Raw genomic sequence first — 17,683 nt, 5'->3', positions numbered from 1 at the left:
TCTGAAAAAGGGTGACTGGACTCAAAACATTAACTCTGATTTTACTCCACAGAAGCTGCCAGGCTACTGAGATTTTCCAGCAATTTCTGTTTTTGATTCAGATTTCCAGAATCTACAATTCTTTGGTTTTTTGCATCTGCAAACTGTTTGTTTGCCGTCATAGCATTCACTCACTCTGAACCTGCCTGGATGCACACAGCAACCTTGCCTTGCATTGCTTTGTCCTGACTTTTTGCACTTTGCCCGCTAAACTGGAGCTACCCGGCTCACGGTACAGCTATATTTCCCTGCTGTTTAGAGCAGACACAAGGCTGGAAGTTTGGCATAGTTGTCAGCAGTCTTCAGTCAAGGGATATAGCCTTCGATTAAGGGCCCTGGCATTGGAAGTCAAGCCAGTCCCATTAGCAGTTCTGGGGCTTGGACAGTCAGCCACTCAGGATATTTAGAATCAGAATGTCCTCCCTATAAGAAGTAAGGAGCCGAATATCAGGTAGTTACCACCTATCTTTACTGTTTCTGTCCTACTAGGGCTATTTTCCTCCTGGAAAGAGGGAGAGGTGAGTATCAAGAGTGATGAAAGTAGGTGGCACAGGTGTTACTTTTGATGCAGGGAGGGACATATTACAAGTAAGTGAATAGGCAGTGCAGAGGGCATACAGACTTATTGGAGTCAGAGAGAGTGAGTGAAGGAAGGCATTGCAGCCAATAATGAGTGTATGAGGATAACCATAAACCTTAGTGGAAGGTGGGGACAGTAGCAGGGATAGAGTGAGTCTGAGCTATCGGTGATAAACAGAAGACATAGAAAAAGATCAGGAGAAGGCCATTTACTATGATCATGGCTGATCATCTAACCCAGTTCCTATTTAACCCCATTACCCTTTGATCCCTTAACTCGTGAGAACTCTATGTAACTGCTACAAAAGCAGAAACTGATGAAAAAGCTCAGTAGGTCTGTTAGCATCAGAGTTAATGTTTCAGGACCAGTGACCCTTTCTCAAAACCTTTGAAAGAAGGGTCACTGAACCCAAAACATTAATGCTGCTTTCTCTGCGCAAATGCTGCTCAGTTTTTCCAGTAATTTCTGTTTTTGTTCCAAACTCATAATCTGTACTGTCTAGCAAGTCAAACTCAGCAGACACATAGGAAGATAACTACCCTCTCCAGGTTGTACACCATTGTAACCGGAGCTATTTTGTCATTGCTTTGCTTTTGCTTGGTAAAAATTGGGGTAGTCCCTCCTTAACAGCTTTGTTTTTGTACCTACATCATGAGGATGCCAGAAGTTCAAGAGGGTAGTTTATAACCAAGCACAATAAGGGATTGTCTCCAAATTCTGTCTCAAATAAATGAACTGAAAATGAAGGAAATCTTCACATTTTGAAAAGTGTAGACATTTCATATACTTTTGGTTATTTTTTGATAGATTCTGTGTGCACTGACATTCTGGCTGCTGCTCCGCCAATATATTACAGAGCGCCGAGAAGCAAAGAAACTCAAGGAATCTGCCTTATCAGAAGTTAAAGTAGAGGAATTAGGTAAATCTGAATTATAATCGTTTATCGAGAAACTCTTTGTATGACAATGCCAAAAGTTATTCATCAATGCAATAAATGCCTCGTAATTCTTTGCATGAAACGGATTAAGAAAGAAATGATAGATTTTGGTCTTACCTACCTGGACAGTTTTGAGACATAGCAGATCACGTGACATCATATATGAGAATCAGGTGATTTCCTCAAAAGGGACTCATTCTGCCAGGTTACCACTGAGGTGTTTGGTATCCAAAATAGAAATTTTGGGAATAGAAACTTGCTGCTTAAAAATTGACAAGTAACCCTTGTTCTTTCTTTTCTCTTTTAGATGATGGCCAACAAGGAAAGGAGATAATGAAAGTCTTCGGAACCCTGGTGATGGGAATGTTTGTCAAGTATTGGATTTACGTTTGTGGAGGAATGTTTTTCTTCGTCAGTTTTGAGGGGAAGATTGTCATGTACAAGATTATATACATGATGTTGTTTCTGTTCTGCGTTGCTCTATATCAGGTACATATTTCTGGTAGTTTTATGATAGTGCAACATCTCGTATAAAATACAAAACTGCGTATGTTACACAGATGAGATTCTTCAGCTACGGTGACTTTAATTTTTTGCTTCTTTGGTCAATACTTATAGAATCCATTTAATGCAGGTAGAGGCCATTCGGCCCATTGAGCCTGCACCAACCCTCTGAAGAAGAATGTTATAATAATATCTAGCAGTTAAGCAATAAGTTATATTTTCCTCAAACTGTCCCCATTCTGATTGTTTTATGCATACAGATTTGTTGTTAAAATACTGTTAAAAATGAATTAAAAATTATTGTTTCTGGTATTGAGTTGTACCTTGATCCTCTTTCTTTCTTTACTCCAAATTTAAGATAGCAAATGTTATCTGGTTGACTGTTTTAACTAGATAACTTAAAATACAGAGATAGTAGGTCTTTCAATTCCTGTCTCTTCCTACAGACAAAGGGGGTGGCCATGGATACTAGCATGGGCCCAAGTTACTCCTGCCTCTTTGTAGGATACGTGGAACAATCCCTCTTGCAAAGCTACACCGACCCTATCCCCCATCTCTTCTTCCGTTACATTGATGACTGTTTCAGCGCTGCCTTGTGCTCCCACGAGGAGCTTGAGAAGTTCATCCCCTTCACTAACACCTTTATACCCAGCCTTAAGTTCACCTCGACCATCTCTGATACCTCTCACTTCTTCCTGGACCTCTCTGTCTCCATCTCAGGCATCCACCTGGAAACCAATATCCATTTTAAGCCTACTGTCTCACACAGCTACCTAGACTATGCCTCCTGTCACCCACCTTCCTGTAAAAATGCCCTCCCCAATCCCAATTCCTTCGACTCCGCCGCATCTGCTCCCAAGATGAGACATTCCGCTCCTGAACATCCCAGATGTCCTCTTTTTTTCAAGGACTGCAACTTCCCCTCCAGAATGATCGAAAATGCCCTCAGCGATGTCTCCCGCATCTCCCGCAACTCATCCCTCACACCCCCTACCTGCAATAACAACCAAAACAGAATTCCCCTCATCCTCACTACCACCCCACCAACATCCAAATCCAACGCATCATCCTCCGACATTTCCACCATCTGCAATCTGACTCCACCACCAAAGAAACTTTTCCCTCCCCACCCTTATCTACTTCCCAGAGGGACCATTCTCTCCGTGACTGCCTTGTCCGCTCCACATTCCCCTCCAGCCCCATTACTCCCGGCACTTCTCCCTGCAACTGAAGCAAGTGCTACACCTGCCCCTATACCTCCCCCCACACCCCCATCCCAGGCCCTAAGAAGACCTTCCACCTCAAACTGATGTTCACCTGCACTTCTGCTATAATGTGTCCGCTGTTCCCATTGTGGCCTCCTCTACATCGGGGAAACCACGCAGAGTCTTGGGGACCGCTTTGCGGAACACCTACACTCAGTTCACAGCAAACAACTACACCTTCCAGACGCAAAGCATTTTAACTCACTGCCACTCCTCACCCTGGGCCTCGTGCATTGCCACAATGATGCCGCCCGAAAGCAGCAGGAACATCACCTCATATTTCGCTTGGGAATCCTGCAGCCCAAGGGTATCAATGTGGACTTCATAAGCTTCAAAAACTCCCCTCCCCTGACCGCATCCCAAAACCAGCCCAGCTAGCCCCTGCCTCCCTAACCATTCCTCCCCCCTCAAGCCCCACCCCATCTCCTACCCAGTAACGTCATCCTGCCTCCTTGACCTCTCGTCCTCCCTGGACTGACCTATCCCCTCCCTAACTCCCCACTTACATTCACCTTCACTGGCTCTAACCCCGCCTCTTTGACTTGTCTGTCTCCTCACAACCTATGTTCTCCTTTATCCATCTTCTATCCACCTCCCCCTCTCTCCCTATTTATTTCAGAATCCCCTTCCCCTCCCCCATTTCTGAAGAAGGGTCTCGACTCAAAACGTCAGCTTTCCTGCTTTTCTGATGCTGCTTGGCCTGCAGTGCTCATCCAGCTTCACACCGTGCTAACTTAAAATACAGTTTGATTCTGCAACTAAAGAAGTTTTTAGTCTTTTTGCATAATTGTGAAATGACACCGGTTAATCTACAGGCATCAGACTGATAAGTTACATTGGAAATTTACGCTTGGCTAGGAAAACATTTCACCACCTCAATAATTGTTACAGTAATGATAAAGAATGCTGTGTAAGTTAATAATTGGTTAATTGGAAGTTTCCTATTCCATTCTTATAGTCATTATTCTCCAGCGCAATGTATCACTGAATGAATGCTCGAAGACAAAAAGCCCATCCAGAGCTAAGTCATGGATCAACAACGCTGTCATACCCTTTTCATATCATCTGCCTCTTGTCTGGTGAAATCAATAATGATAATAGGACCGTATAATGCTGTATCTTTGGAGATGGATATAGTGTAAACATTTCAGGTCAATCATCTATCACTGCAACTGAGAAAAGTTAGAAATGTAAACGGCTATTAATCAAGTGAAAGCACTGAGGGTAGAAAAAGAATACAAGGGAAGCTCTGTGACAGGGGTTAAAGTGGTAGTAATTAAGTGACAAAAGAGTTAACATAGAACATAGAACAGTACAGCACAGTACAGCCCTTCAGCCCACGATGTTGTGCTGAACCTTTACCCTAATCCCAAGGTTTATCTAACCCCCACCACTACCTTATACTATCACCTATTTGCCTATCTAATAGCCACTTAAATGCCCCTAATGAGGCCGACTCCACTACCCGGTCTGGCAATGCATTCCACGCCCCGACCACTCTCTGAGTAAAGAACCTACCTCTGACGTCTCCCCTATATCTACCTCCACTCACTTTAAAACTATGCCCCCTCATAATAGCTACCTCCACCCTAGGAAGAAAATCTCTGGTTGTCTACTGTATTGATACCTCTGATCATTTTGTACACCTCTATCAAGTCACCTCTCAAACCTTCATTGTTCTAAAGAGAAAAGCCCTAGCTCTCTCAACCTTTCCTCGTAAGATCTTCCCTCCATTCCAGGCAACATCCTGGTAAATCTCCTCTGTACCTTTTCCAACGCTTCCACATCTTTACTGTAATGAAGCAACCAGAACTGGATACAGTACTCCAGATCTGGCCAAACTAGGGTTTTGTACAGCTGGAGCATAACTTCATGGCCCTTGAACTCAATCCCTCTATTAATGAAAGCTAACACACCATACACACTCTTAACAGCATTATCCACCTGGATGGCAGCTTTCAGGGAACTGTGGACATGAACTCAAAGATCCCTCTGCTCCTCCATACTGACAGGAATCTTTCCGTTAACCCTGCTTTCAGGTTTTTCCTTCCAAAATGAATCAACTCACGCTTTTCAGGGATAAACTCCATCTGCCACTTCTCAGCTCAGCTCTGCATCCTATCAATATCCCTTTGTAACCTAGAACAGGCCTCCGCACAACGTGACCCACCTTCGTGTTGTCCGCAAATTTATTAATGCGCCAATTCATTCCTTCATTCAAATCATTTACAAAAATCACAAATAGAAGAGGGCCCAGAACAGGTACACCACTTATAACTGAGCACCATGTTGAATATTTTCCATCCACTACCATGCTTTGTCTTCTAAGGATCAGCCAATTCTGAATTCAATCTGCCACATTTACCCTAATCCCATGCCTCCTTACCTTCTGCATGACCCTACCGTGGGGAACTTTATCAAATGCCTTTCTTAAAACCATACATACCACATCCACTGCTCTACCTTCATCCACATGTTTGGTCATCACTTCAAAGTATTCAGTGAGGTTTGTGAGGCATGATCTATCCCTCACAAAATCCATGCTCACTATCACAAATCAAACTGTGCCTTTCCAAGTGATCATAAATCCTATCTCTCAGAGCCATTTCTAATAATTTGCCCACCACTGATGTAAGACTAACCCGCCTGTAATTTCCGGGGTTATCCCTGTTCCCTTTTTTGAACAAGGGAATGATGTTTTCCCCTCTCCAATCTTCCGGCACTATACCTGTGGACAGTGAAGACAAAAAGATCATTACGAAAGAACCAGTGATCTCTTCCGTCACTTCCCACAGAATCCTTGGATAAATTCCATCAACCCCGGGAACTTACCAATCTTCAAGTTCCTCAAAATTCCTAGCACGTCTTCCTTACTAACAGCAACCTCCTCTAGCCTACCAGCCTGCTTCACTCTGTCCTCCTGTACACCTAGAACCCTCTCAGTTGTGAATACTGAAAAGAATTCATTAAGGACCTCTCCTATCTCTTACGGCCCTACCCTTTCTCTCGTCATTCTTTTATTCCTCACGTATGTGTAAAAAGCCTTGAAGTTTTCCTTGATCCTATCTATCAAGGTTTTCTCATGCCCCCTTATCGTTCTCCTAAGCCCTTTCTTCAGCTCCTTCCTGGCTAACTTGTATCCCTCTAGAGCATTTTACATTCCTTGTTTCCTGAACCTTACATAAGCATCCTTCTTCCTCTTAACCAGTTATTCAATCTCTCTTGAGAACCAAGGTTCCTTCACTTGACCGCATCTTCCCTGCCTACTAGGGACAAATATATTGAGCACACACAGTATGCATTCCTTAAACAATCCCCCCATTTCTAACACTTGGCCCGGTTCATTGCCAAGCACCAAATCCAAAGTGGCCTCTCCTCGTGTTGGCCTATCTCCATACTGCGTCAGGAATCCTTCCTGAATGCACTGGACAATATTGTCTCCATCTAAACTATTACAACTACAATGTTTCCAATCAATATTTGGAAAGTTGAAGTCACCCATGACTACAACTCTGTAACTTCTGCACCTTTCCAGTATCTGCCTCCCAATCTGCTCCTCCACTTCTCTGCAAATTTCAGGGGGTCTGTAAAAAAAAATCCAACAAAGTGACTGCTCCTTTCTTGTTCCGGACCTCAACCCAAACTGACTCTGTAGACATATCATTCTCATTTAGTTGGTTGTGCAAGGCTAAAGGAAGTATTCATGGAATGACAACAGAGACAAACAGTTTATAGGAAATGTAAGTACGAGACTAATAATCAGCTGCCATCAGAAGGGTTAAAAAATGTACTGGCCATCTCTGGCAAAATGCTATCCTGAGTCTTGCTGCCAAATGGAGTCACTGACTCCTCCCTTCACTTCCTTGACATCTGTTTCCATTTCTGGAAATAGGCTGGCTACTAATATCCATTGCATACCCGTTAACTTCTACTGTTACTTGAACTGTACATCCTCACATTCTGTTTTCTATAAGGACACTATTCCATTGTCTCAGTTTCTGTATCTCCGTCGCATCTGTTCTAATAATACCACCTTATGCAGAGCACTTCAGAAATGGTGACCTTCATTCTCAACCAAGGATTTCCGCTACCACAGTTGACAGGCCTGGCCTACATGTGACTCCAGACCCATAGCAATGTAGTTGACTTGTAACTGCCTATTGGGCAATTAGAGATAGGCAGTAAATGCTGCCTAGCCAGAGATGCCCTCATCCCATATGAGAAGACTGAATGGCCTAATTCTGCTCCTTTTCCTTAAAGTCTTATGATTAATCAGGAGGAAGAAATTAGACTATGGGGGGAAGCTAACTGGGAATGTAATAATGGACAAGAGTTTCTACAGGTATTTAAAGAAGAAAAGTGTAGGTCGTAAGGTGGTCATAGGGGAGTTTAAATACCCAAATATTAATTGGAATAGTTTAGTGTGAGAGTTATGGATCAAGCAAAATTTTTAAACCACATACAGTGAAGCATTTTAGCCAGTACATAAAAAGGAAGGGCAATTCTGGATCTAACATACAGAAATGAGCATGGGCAGATAGAAGATGTATCAGTAAGGGAGCATTTTGGAAATAGTGATCATAACTCAGTCATATTTAGAATCATTATGGAAAGGATAATAATGGCTGGTTATAAAAATTCAAAACTGACAAAAGACTAATTTTGGCCTGCTATGTTCATCCAGCTCTACACCTTGTTATCTCGGATTCTCCAGCATCGACAGTTCCTACTATCTCTCAAAAGACTAGTTTTACTAAGATAAGTGACAACTTACTCTAAATGATTGGGAGAGCGATTTGTAGCTAAAATTTTGATGTAAAGTAGGAGCCTGAAGGGGTTCTGATTGATGTTTCCAAAATTGTAAGAGGCACAGACAGAAAAATTGTGAGAATCTCTTCCACATTGCAGACGTATCTAAGTCTAGTAAGTGTAAGTTTAAGGTGAGGAGTAAATGGTTTAGAGAAGATCTGAGGATTTTCTTTCCTCTCCCAGAGGTTGGTAGACACATGGAATATGTTGCCTTGGCAGATGATGTAGGTGGGTGCTTTCACAACATTTAAGAAACTTCTGCTTACGTACCAAAATGCCAGAGCATAGTAAGCTATGGACCAAGTGCAGGTAAATGGCATTAGTGTAGTTTGGTGTTTGTTGGTTGGTATGGACATCGTAGTCTGCAGAGCCTTGTTTCTATGCTATGTGACTCTCTGACTATTATAATAAGACTAGCATCATTACCCAGGACCCTGCACTGATCTGTCAGCATCTACCTGCATGGCTTGAATTTAACGTCCTAACTATGATTGACAATTACCAGTTCATGCTGCATCTTCATGCCGATTATGGTGCAACTAATCAATATCATCTTCTCATTGTGTATAAATTGTTATTTCCCTTCTTTTGGCATCGTCTGTCCTAGTCATGAAGATGCAAGGCAATAAATCAACAATTTAAAGATTTTTCCTAGAAGTTAATCTCATGGAGGCTGAAACAGTTACACCCCAAACTCAGTTTATCTTAATTTACCTATCAGCTAAAAGAACAATTGTGCCTAGGAGCTACTTTGTTGGGTTTTTTAAATTTCTATTGCTACTTCCATCATATATGGATGACATATTTGGAAAGCCATAATGTAATGGTATGCAAATGATTGAATTCTATTTTCTGATGTTTTTTGAGCCATAGCAATGGAGAAGTAGTTTGTCACAGGGCCCTGCTTTGCTGTAGTTGGTAGACAGTAGAAGCAAAATTTAAAACATCAGAGAATGAAATTAATTAAGAAGTAATCATATTCATTAAGATATTTTTCAGAAGTCTTAGTTTAAATTGTGAACTAGGTGCTACCCTTGTATCAGAGATAATGGGAACTGCAGATGCTGGAGAATCCAAGATAATAAAGTGTGAAGCTGGATGAACACAGCAGGCCAAGCAACATCTCAGGAGCACAAAAGCTGACATTTGGGGCCTAGACCCTTCATCAGAGCTCTGATGAAGGGCCTAGGCCGGAAACGTCAGCTTTTGTGCTCCTGAGATGCTGCTTGGCCTGCTGTGTTCATCCAGCTTTACACTTTTTTTATCTTAGGTGCTACCCTATCATTCAGGAGGTATTATCTTGCATCCCACCACCTGCATGGGTAGGCCACACAAAATAAGCATCATGCCAAGTGTTGCAAAATTTGACGACAGAAAATCAGCAAGGATCAATGCCAATATGCTAGGAGACTGTGATAGAAAAAACCATCATAGAACGTAGAACAGTATGGCTTGGGAATGGGCCCTTCAGCCCACAATGTTGGGCTGAATATGATGCCAAGTTAAACTAATCCCAAATGCCAGCCCTTGATCCATTTCCCTCTGTTCTTTGCATGTTCATGTGCTTATCTGAAAGAACCTTCAATGCCAGTGCCTCCATCACTGCTCCTGGCAGCAATTTCCAGAATTCTATCACTCTGTGTAAAAAAAAACTTGGCCTTCACATCTCCTTTGAACTTGCCTCCTCACATCTTAAATGCATGCTCCCTAGTATTTGATGTGTCAACTCTGAGGGAAAAAGATTCTGACCATCACCCTATCTGTGCATCTCTTAATTTTATCGACTTCTATGAAGTCTCCCCTCAGCTTTCGCCGCTCCAGAGAAAGCAACACAAGTTTTTCTAGCCTTTCCTTGTAGCTCATACCCTCTAATCCAGGCACCATCCTCGTAAACTTCTTATGCACCCTCTCCAAAGCTTCCATGTCTTTCTTGTAATTTAGTGACCAGAATTTTACACAATACACCGTGTGTAGCCTAACCAAATTCTTAAAGCTGCAACATGACATCTTGACTCTTGTACTCAGTTCCCTGCCCAATAAAGGCAAACATGCCATATACCTTCTTTACGACTCTATCTAATTGTGTGGCGGGACTTTCAGGGAGCCATGGACTTGAACCCCAAAATCCCTCTGTACATCAATGATGTTCAGCATCCTGCCACTAACCATATAATTTTCCTTAACATTTATTCTCCCAAAGTGTGAGGTGCTGCACTTACCGGGATTAAACTCCATCTGTCATTTCTCCGGCCATATCTGCAACTGATCTATATCCCACTATTTCTTTTGACTACCTTCTATACTATGCATAATTCTACCAATCTTTGTTAGTTTGCAAACGATACAAATGATACACCATTTACATTTTATCCAAGTCATTTATATGTATCACAAACAGCAGAGGTCCCAGTATGGATCTCTGCGGAACACCACTAGTCAAAGACCTCTAGCCAGAAAAATACTCTTCCACCACTGCTTGTATGGCCAAGCTAATTCTGAATCCAAGCGGCCAAGTCACTGTGGATCCTATGCATCTTAATCTTCTGGATGAGCCTACCATGAGGGACCTTTTCGAAAGTCTTTTGAAATCCATGTAGTTTACATACACTGCTCTAGCCTCCTCGATTGCCGTCATCCCTTCCTCAAAAAATTCAATCAAGTCGGTAAGACATGACCTATCCCACACAAAGCCATGCTGACTGTCTCTAATTAGGCCATGCTTTTCCAAAGGCATGTAAATCCTATTCCTATGAATTCTCTCCAATAGCTTCCCAACCACCGATGTGAAACTCACTGGCCTATATTTTCCTTTTGCCCGTCTTGAACAGATGAACATTAGCCATTTGCCCGTCCCCTGGGATCTGTCCAGTGGCTAGTGAGGATACAAAGATCTTGGTCAAGGCCCATCGTAAAATTACTATACGTCAAATTGGCTAATGAAAGGCAGATACTAATTACTAAGAATTATTTCTGTCTTTTACAAGTCCCGTAGGAAGGTGTAATCAAAAAACGTGATTAGGATAGCAGCTTTGTAAGCCTGATTTTTCGCTATTACTTTGTGAATTGAACAACTCTGGAGAAGCCTAGCATCTCAAAATTACAACTGCTGTACCACTTGATTGTTATAAACTGCAACTAAGATTGAATTAAGATGCAATTAAGACTGATGTAAGGGGATACAATGAATTTACATATAATTAGCTATGTTCTATAATCCAATTTCATTTGACTATTTTGTATTTATAGAGGCATTTTTTTCAGGTGCATTATGATTGGTGGCGGCGGATTCTGAAATATTTTTGGATTATTGTTGTTTCCTATACTATGCTGGTCTTGATCCTCGTGTACACCTATCAATTTAAGTCATTCCCAGATCTATGGCAAAATATGACAGGAATGGATATTGAAAAGTGAGTAACCAAAAATGTATAATAGAAGGTATTTTATACAACGGTCTAAAATAGTGTTTTCTATATTTCAAATGGTTGTTTAATTTCAGAAATACATTATAATTGCTGAGGTAAGTGCACAGCTATTAAGTTGAGTGGAACTGTACGTAACATTAGGTATGATATTTAATAATACTGCAAAGAATAAGAAAAGTAGCCCCAATTTCTTAGTACAATTATAACAAGCAACAAATGTTAGCTTACCAGGAATATCCACATGGTGAGAATTAAGTTAATAGAAGATACAAATCTGTAAACAGAAATAATTGTTACTATTCAAAATGCCAAATCGAATATGTTTCACACATTGTATTGGATTATGATTCAATTGAAACATAATAAAAAAATGAAACTTGTTACTGTGTATACACAATGATAAGCAAATAAATATACACTTTTGCTGTACAACATCGAAAAACAGCTCTGCGTTCTACATCAGAAACAATTACTTTTGTTAGAACTGCTTATTTTGTTCAGAACATGATTTGAACATGTTACTTTCAAAACTTTATACAATATAGTAAAATATATGCTATGTAATTCTCCTCATTAAAGGTTGAAGGATCTTGGATTAGAACAATTCTCCGTTGCAGATCTATTTACCAGCATTTTTATCCCAACATCTTTCTTGCTGGTCTGTATACTACATCTTCATTATTTCCATGATCGTTTTCTTGAGCTCACTGATCTAAAAGCAGTTACCAGCAAACAGGAAAGCAGCATATACAGGTAAGAAACAATATCAAATGTTTTGACAAATCGGTCATTTGGGCTGAATATTTCTTGATATGGTTTCCCTGCGACTTCATTAATGTATCCTGACATTATCATTCCAAATATATGTCATAACTTAATTGTAAATATCTATATTTTACCTGTCTTTGATTACTTAGGATTTAAAGTATAATGAAATGTTATTGCTTCTTACCATTTTACTTGTTAAAGTTATTGAAATAAAAAGGCTTAGTGTACGAGGTTAGATTATCCCTTCAGCACTTGGCTATGAACCCGATGAACAGAACAGCTCGGGTAGAATCCCAAACCATTTATGTATTTTTGATTTCAATGCATTGAAAATTAGGCAGGTTCTACAATGGTCAGGTGATGAATATAGTTAATTTGGAAAGAGCATGTTCTAATTATGACTTACAGCCAAAAGATATATAATCATTGAAAATAAGATCAAGAGTAGGCCATTTGGTCCATTGAGCCTGCCTGCCATTCAACATGATAATAACTGATCCTCTATCTCAGCATCATAATTCCTTCTCTTTCTCTCTGTTCCTGGAGTCCTTTATTATGAAATCCTTCACGATGTCATGGAGGCTCAGTGATTAGCACTGTTGCCTCACAACGCCAGGTTTGATTCCACCCTCAGGTGACTTTGTGGAGTTTGCACTTTCTCCCTGTGTCTGCATGGGTTTTCGCTGGATGCTTCAGTTTCCTCTCACAGTCCAAACATGTGTAGGTTAGGTGGATTGGCCATGTGAAATGCAGGGTTACTGGAAAAGGTAGAGGGTGCATTTGTATGTGATGCTTTTTAGAGGGTGTGGACTTGATGGGCTGAATCGCCTGCTTCCACACTTTAGGGACTCTGTGGTCCATGATAAACCTAACATTGATCTTTCTGGTCTATTGTAATAATTGAGCATATTTGTTAGAAATATATGCAATCTGTTAGTAGTAAATTCTTGAATATTTTAGTCATTTTTGACTAAAGATCTGAACAGAATTATGAATAAATAATTTATGTATTGCATTATGTGCTAAAAGATGGTATTTAATACATTGAGATAAGTCTTTAGTCCAATCCCAACAGGAGGCAGTGGTGTAGCAGTACTGTGACTGGACTGGTAATCTGAATATCTTGGCTGGTGCTCTGGGAAAATAAAAACAAACTGCCATGGATGCTGAAAATCTAAAAATAAAACAGGAAATTGCTGGAGAATCTCAGCAGGCTTTGCACCATCTGTGGAGAGAGAATTAGAGTTAACATTCGAGTCTGATTCAGATTTGGAAGAGATTAAATGTGGTGAAAGACAGTCATATCAGTGTTGACAGTCAGACTACAGATGTTGCCAGACCTTCTGAATTTCTCCATCATTTTCTGTTTTTTAATGCCCTCAGGAAGTGTTCTTGATCTATGTAAATAATTTGGAGGTGAATTTAGGAGGGACACTTAGTAAGTTTGTGGGTGACACCAACATAATTGGTGTAGTGGACAATGAAGAAGAATAACTCAGTACAATTGCACCTTGATCAGATGGGCCAATGGGCTGTGGAGTACCAGGTGGGGCTTAAGTTAGAAAAATCTGAGGAGTTGTATGTTTGCTAAGGCAAACCAGGGCAAAGCTAATACAATTAATGGTAGGGCCCTGGAAAGTGTTGGCGAACAAAGAGATCTAAGGGTGCAAGTGCACAATTCCTGGAAAGTGGAATCGCAGGTAGACAGAGTGGTGAAGAAGGCATTTGAAATGCTTGCCTTCATTGGTCAGTGCATTGAGTACAGGAGTTGGCACCTCACGTTGTGGCTGTACAGGATATCGGTAAGGTCACTTTTAGAATACTACATGCAATTCTGGTTGCCAAATATCAGAAGGATGTTGTTAAACTTGAGAGGATGCCGAATAGATTTACAAGGATGTTGCAAGGACTGGAGTGTTCAAGCTATAGGGAGAGGCTGAAGAAGTTGATGTTTTTTTCCTTGGAGCTTTGGAAACTGAGGGGTGACCTTACAGAGGTTTTATGAAATTGTGAGGAGCATAGAAAGGGTAATAGCCAAGATCTTTTCCTAGGGTGGGGGAATCCAAAACTAGAGGGCATAGGTTTAAGGTCAGGGGTAGAGATTTAAAGAAGACACAAAGAACAACTTTTTTCATGCAGAGGGTGCTGCATGTGAACAACAAGCTTTCAAAGGAATTGGTGAAAGAGGGTACAATTACAACTTTAAAAGGCATCTGAATGGGTGGATACATAGGAAGTGTTTAAAGGGATATGGGCAAATACTGGCAAATGGCCTAGGTCAGACTGTGAAGGTTCACCTCACTTTTCAACCAGTATTTTGCTGACTATTAATGAGTGGAAACCCTATAATACATGGCCTGAATTATAGGGATGAACTAGGTTCATGATTCTACTGTCAGAGGAACATTTAGGGGACTGTATATAGAATTATTGGTTTTATGTTAGCTATGGAAAAAGACAAGATGCAATACAGAATAAAACTAATTTACTGTGGTAGGGCCATTTTCAGCAGAATGAAAATGAATCCATTTCAACTAATGAGAATCAATATAAATTACTATGTTCATTTCTAAATGGGTTACAGGAGCAAAGGGAGCTGGGATATATGCATAAAAGTTATTAAAGCCGGCAGACAGGCTAGGAAAGTAGTCAATAAAGATTATGGAATCCTTGGCTTATAAATTATGCAAAAATAAGGAAGTTATTAATATTGGTTCAGCCTGAGCTCTGAGCGTCACACATTAAAAAGATTAGAGAAGGTGTGGAAATGATTCATTAGATTAGTTCCAGCCATGACAAGCTTCACTTACATCGATAGATTAAAGAATTTGTATCTCTTTGATTTGGAGATATTTGCAGGAGATTGATAGATGTGTTATATCTTACAGGTAGTTTGCAATATACCTTTCAAAGACACTCTCTTGATAGCATTATGTGCTATTATTATTTATTATTATTAATATGCTATTATTATTATTTTCTGCGGTAAAAGCTATCTTAAGCCTGAAGAAAATCAGCTGATGTTTCTTTCGGTTGCTATCAACTACAAATTTTAATAAGTCAGAGATCCTCTATAAATGTGAACCAGTTATCCTGTCCCTCCCTCAAATGAAAATATCCAGAGAAGGAGTATTGAGAAGCAACATTCTGATCAACATGAGAATCATTACAGCAAATCCTGAAAACAGGGACTAGTGCACTGCTTTTCTAGTGTTTCCCTTCTGCCAATAACATCCACATGTTTCCTCGTGCCTGGGTCTGCCTGCAGATTGTAAACAGGGTGTTTATAAGGGCTTTAGAGTTTTCATGATTACAGTTACGTGCTAATAGTTTATTGTTGTTGACATATCACTAAAGTCTGTTTATAATTAATACCAATTATTGTTAAGTAAGCAACTTGTCAGTGTTTTCTGTCAGTTTGAGCCTAAAAAACAGGTAAATTGGGATTTCTGTATTCATTTTAAAATATTTCCCTTTTGTGACAACCCTGGGAATTAATGGGTTAACAGAGTGTGGAACTGGAGAAACGCAGCAGGCCAGGCAGCATCAGAGGTGCAGGTAAGCCGACGTTTTGGGTTGGGACCCTTCTTCAAAAATGGGGGAGGGGCAAGGGGGCTCTGAAATAAATACAGAGAGGAGGAGCAGGACTGGGGAAGGTAGGTGGGATGGTGATAGGTGAGTGCAGATAGGTAGCGGTGGCGATTGGTCAGTGAGGTGGGAGGAGTGGATAGGTGGGAAAGAAAACGGACGGATCAAGGAGGTGAGGATGAGAGGGGTGGTTGGTCAGGGAATGAGGTTGGAGTGAGGAGATTTTGAATCTAGTAAAGTTCACATTGAGACCATTGGGTTGTAGGTTTCCATGGCAGAATATGAGGTGCCCCTCCAGTTTCTGGGCATTGCTGTTGTAAAACTGGAGGAGGCACAAGATGGACATGTTGTCCAGGAAGTGGGAGGGGAAATTGAAGTGGTTTGCAACTGGAAGGTGTCATTGTTTGGCGCAAGCTGAGTGCAGGTGCTGTACAAAGCGTTCTCTGAGCCTCCACTTGCTTTCACCCATATAGAGGAGGCCACATCCGGAACAGCGGATGCAATTGACCACATTAGCGGATGTGCAGGTGAACATCTGTTTGATGTGGAAGGTTTTTTTGGGGCCTGGGGTGGAGGTGATGGGAGAGGTGTATGGGCAGTTGTAACACTTCCTGTGGTTGCAGGGAAAGGTGCTAGGAATGGTGGGGCTAGCGGGGAGTGTGGAGCAGACAAGGGATTCACAGAGAGAGCAGTCCCTATGGAAGGCAGATAGGGGTGGGGAGGGAAATATATCCTTTGTAATACAGTCAGATTGCAGGTTGGTGAAGTGGCACAGAATGGTGCATTGAATCCAGAGGTTAGTGAGGTGATACGTGAGGACAAGGGGGATTCTGTCTTTATCGTTATTGCAGGGAGAGGTTGTGAGGGCAGAAGTGGGGGAAATGCAAGATATTCAATCCAGGGGGTTTTCGACCACTGAAGCGGGGGTAGTTGAGTCCTTGAAATACGAAGACATCTGGGATGTTCAGGAGTGTAATGGCTCATCTTGGGAGCAGATGCAGCAGAGACGGAGGAATTGGGAGTAGGGAATCACATTCTTGCAGGAAGGTCAGCGAGAGGAGGTGTAGTCTAGGTAGCTGTGGGAGTTGGTGGGCTTGAAGTAGGTATCAGTTTCGAGGTGGTCACCAAATATTCCACCTTAGGAGCCTATAAACCAATGGTCTCAATTTAGACTTTACTAGATTCAAAATCTCCCTACTCCTGGCCTCATCCCATGACCAACCGTCCCTCTCACCCTCACCTCCTTGACCTGTCTGTCTTCTCTCCCACCTATCTGCTCCTCCCACCTCACTGACCCATCCCCACCGCTACCTACCTGCACTCACCTATCACCATCTCACCTACCTTCCCCAGCCCCACCCAACCCCTCTCTATTTATTTCAGAGCCCCCTTCCCCCGCCCCCATTTCTGAAGAAGGGCCCCGATCGGAAAGTCAGCTTTCCTGCTCCTCTGATGCTGCCTGGCTACTATGTTCCTCCAGCTCCACGCTATTATCTCAGAATTCTTACTACCTCTGAGAATTAATGTGGCTTGATTTCTAGAGCATTACCCCAGTGAGGCATGACAACAGCAATAACTATTTGAAATGACTGCAGATCTCAGCTGCAGATGTTTGGAATGTTCACTGAAGATTAGGTTGCGTTGCACATCAAAGCTTTGGAACATTAACAGCACAGGTTTATATGAGTACAGATCTGCAAATGAAATAACCAGGAGGCAGACACATTTCTTTACTACAGTTTTAAATTCTATCTATATCTGTTCATTG

General features: G+C 41.4%; 1 protein-coding gene across 4 annotated transcripts in view; it reads left to right on the top strand.

Moving 5' to 3' along the window:
* Positions 1-17,683, top strand: part of LOC125451988 (piezo-type mechanosensitive ion channel component 2-like) — a 645,421-nt gene that overhangs the window by 452,624 nt on the left and 175,114 nt on the right. For all 4 annotated transcript variants that reach the window (XM_059646233.1, XM_048529830.2, XM_048529829.2 and 1 more), the window contains exons 14-17: positions 1,427-1,538; positions 1,864-2,045; positions 11,396-11,544; positions 12,139-12,312. In XM_059646233.1, the coding sequence (XP_059502216.1) occupies positions 1,427-1,538; positions 1,864-2,045; positions 11,396-11,544; positions 12,139-12,312 (617 nt within the window). The remainder of the gene's footprint in view (positions 1-1,426; positions 1,539-1,863; positions 2,046-11,395; positions 11,545-12,138; positions 12,313-17,683) is intronic.

This window comes from Stegostoma tigrinum, chromosome 5 (assembly GCF_030684315.1).
Source record: "Stegostoma tigrinum isolate sSteTig4 chromosome 5, sSteTig4.hap1, whole genome shotgun sequence".
NCBI classification, from domain to species: Eukaryota; Metazoa; Chordata; class Chondrichthyes; order Orectolobiformes; family Stegostomatidae; genus Stegostoma; species Stegostoma tigrinum.
The sequence above is the reverse complement of the archived record's forward strand: the minus strand, read 5'-3'. Positions and strand labels throughout refer to the sequence as shown.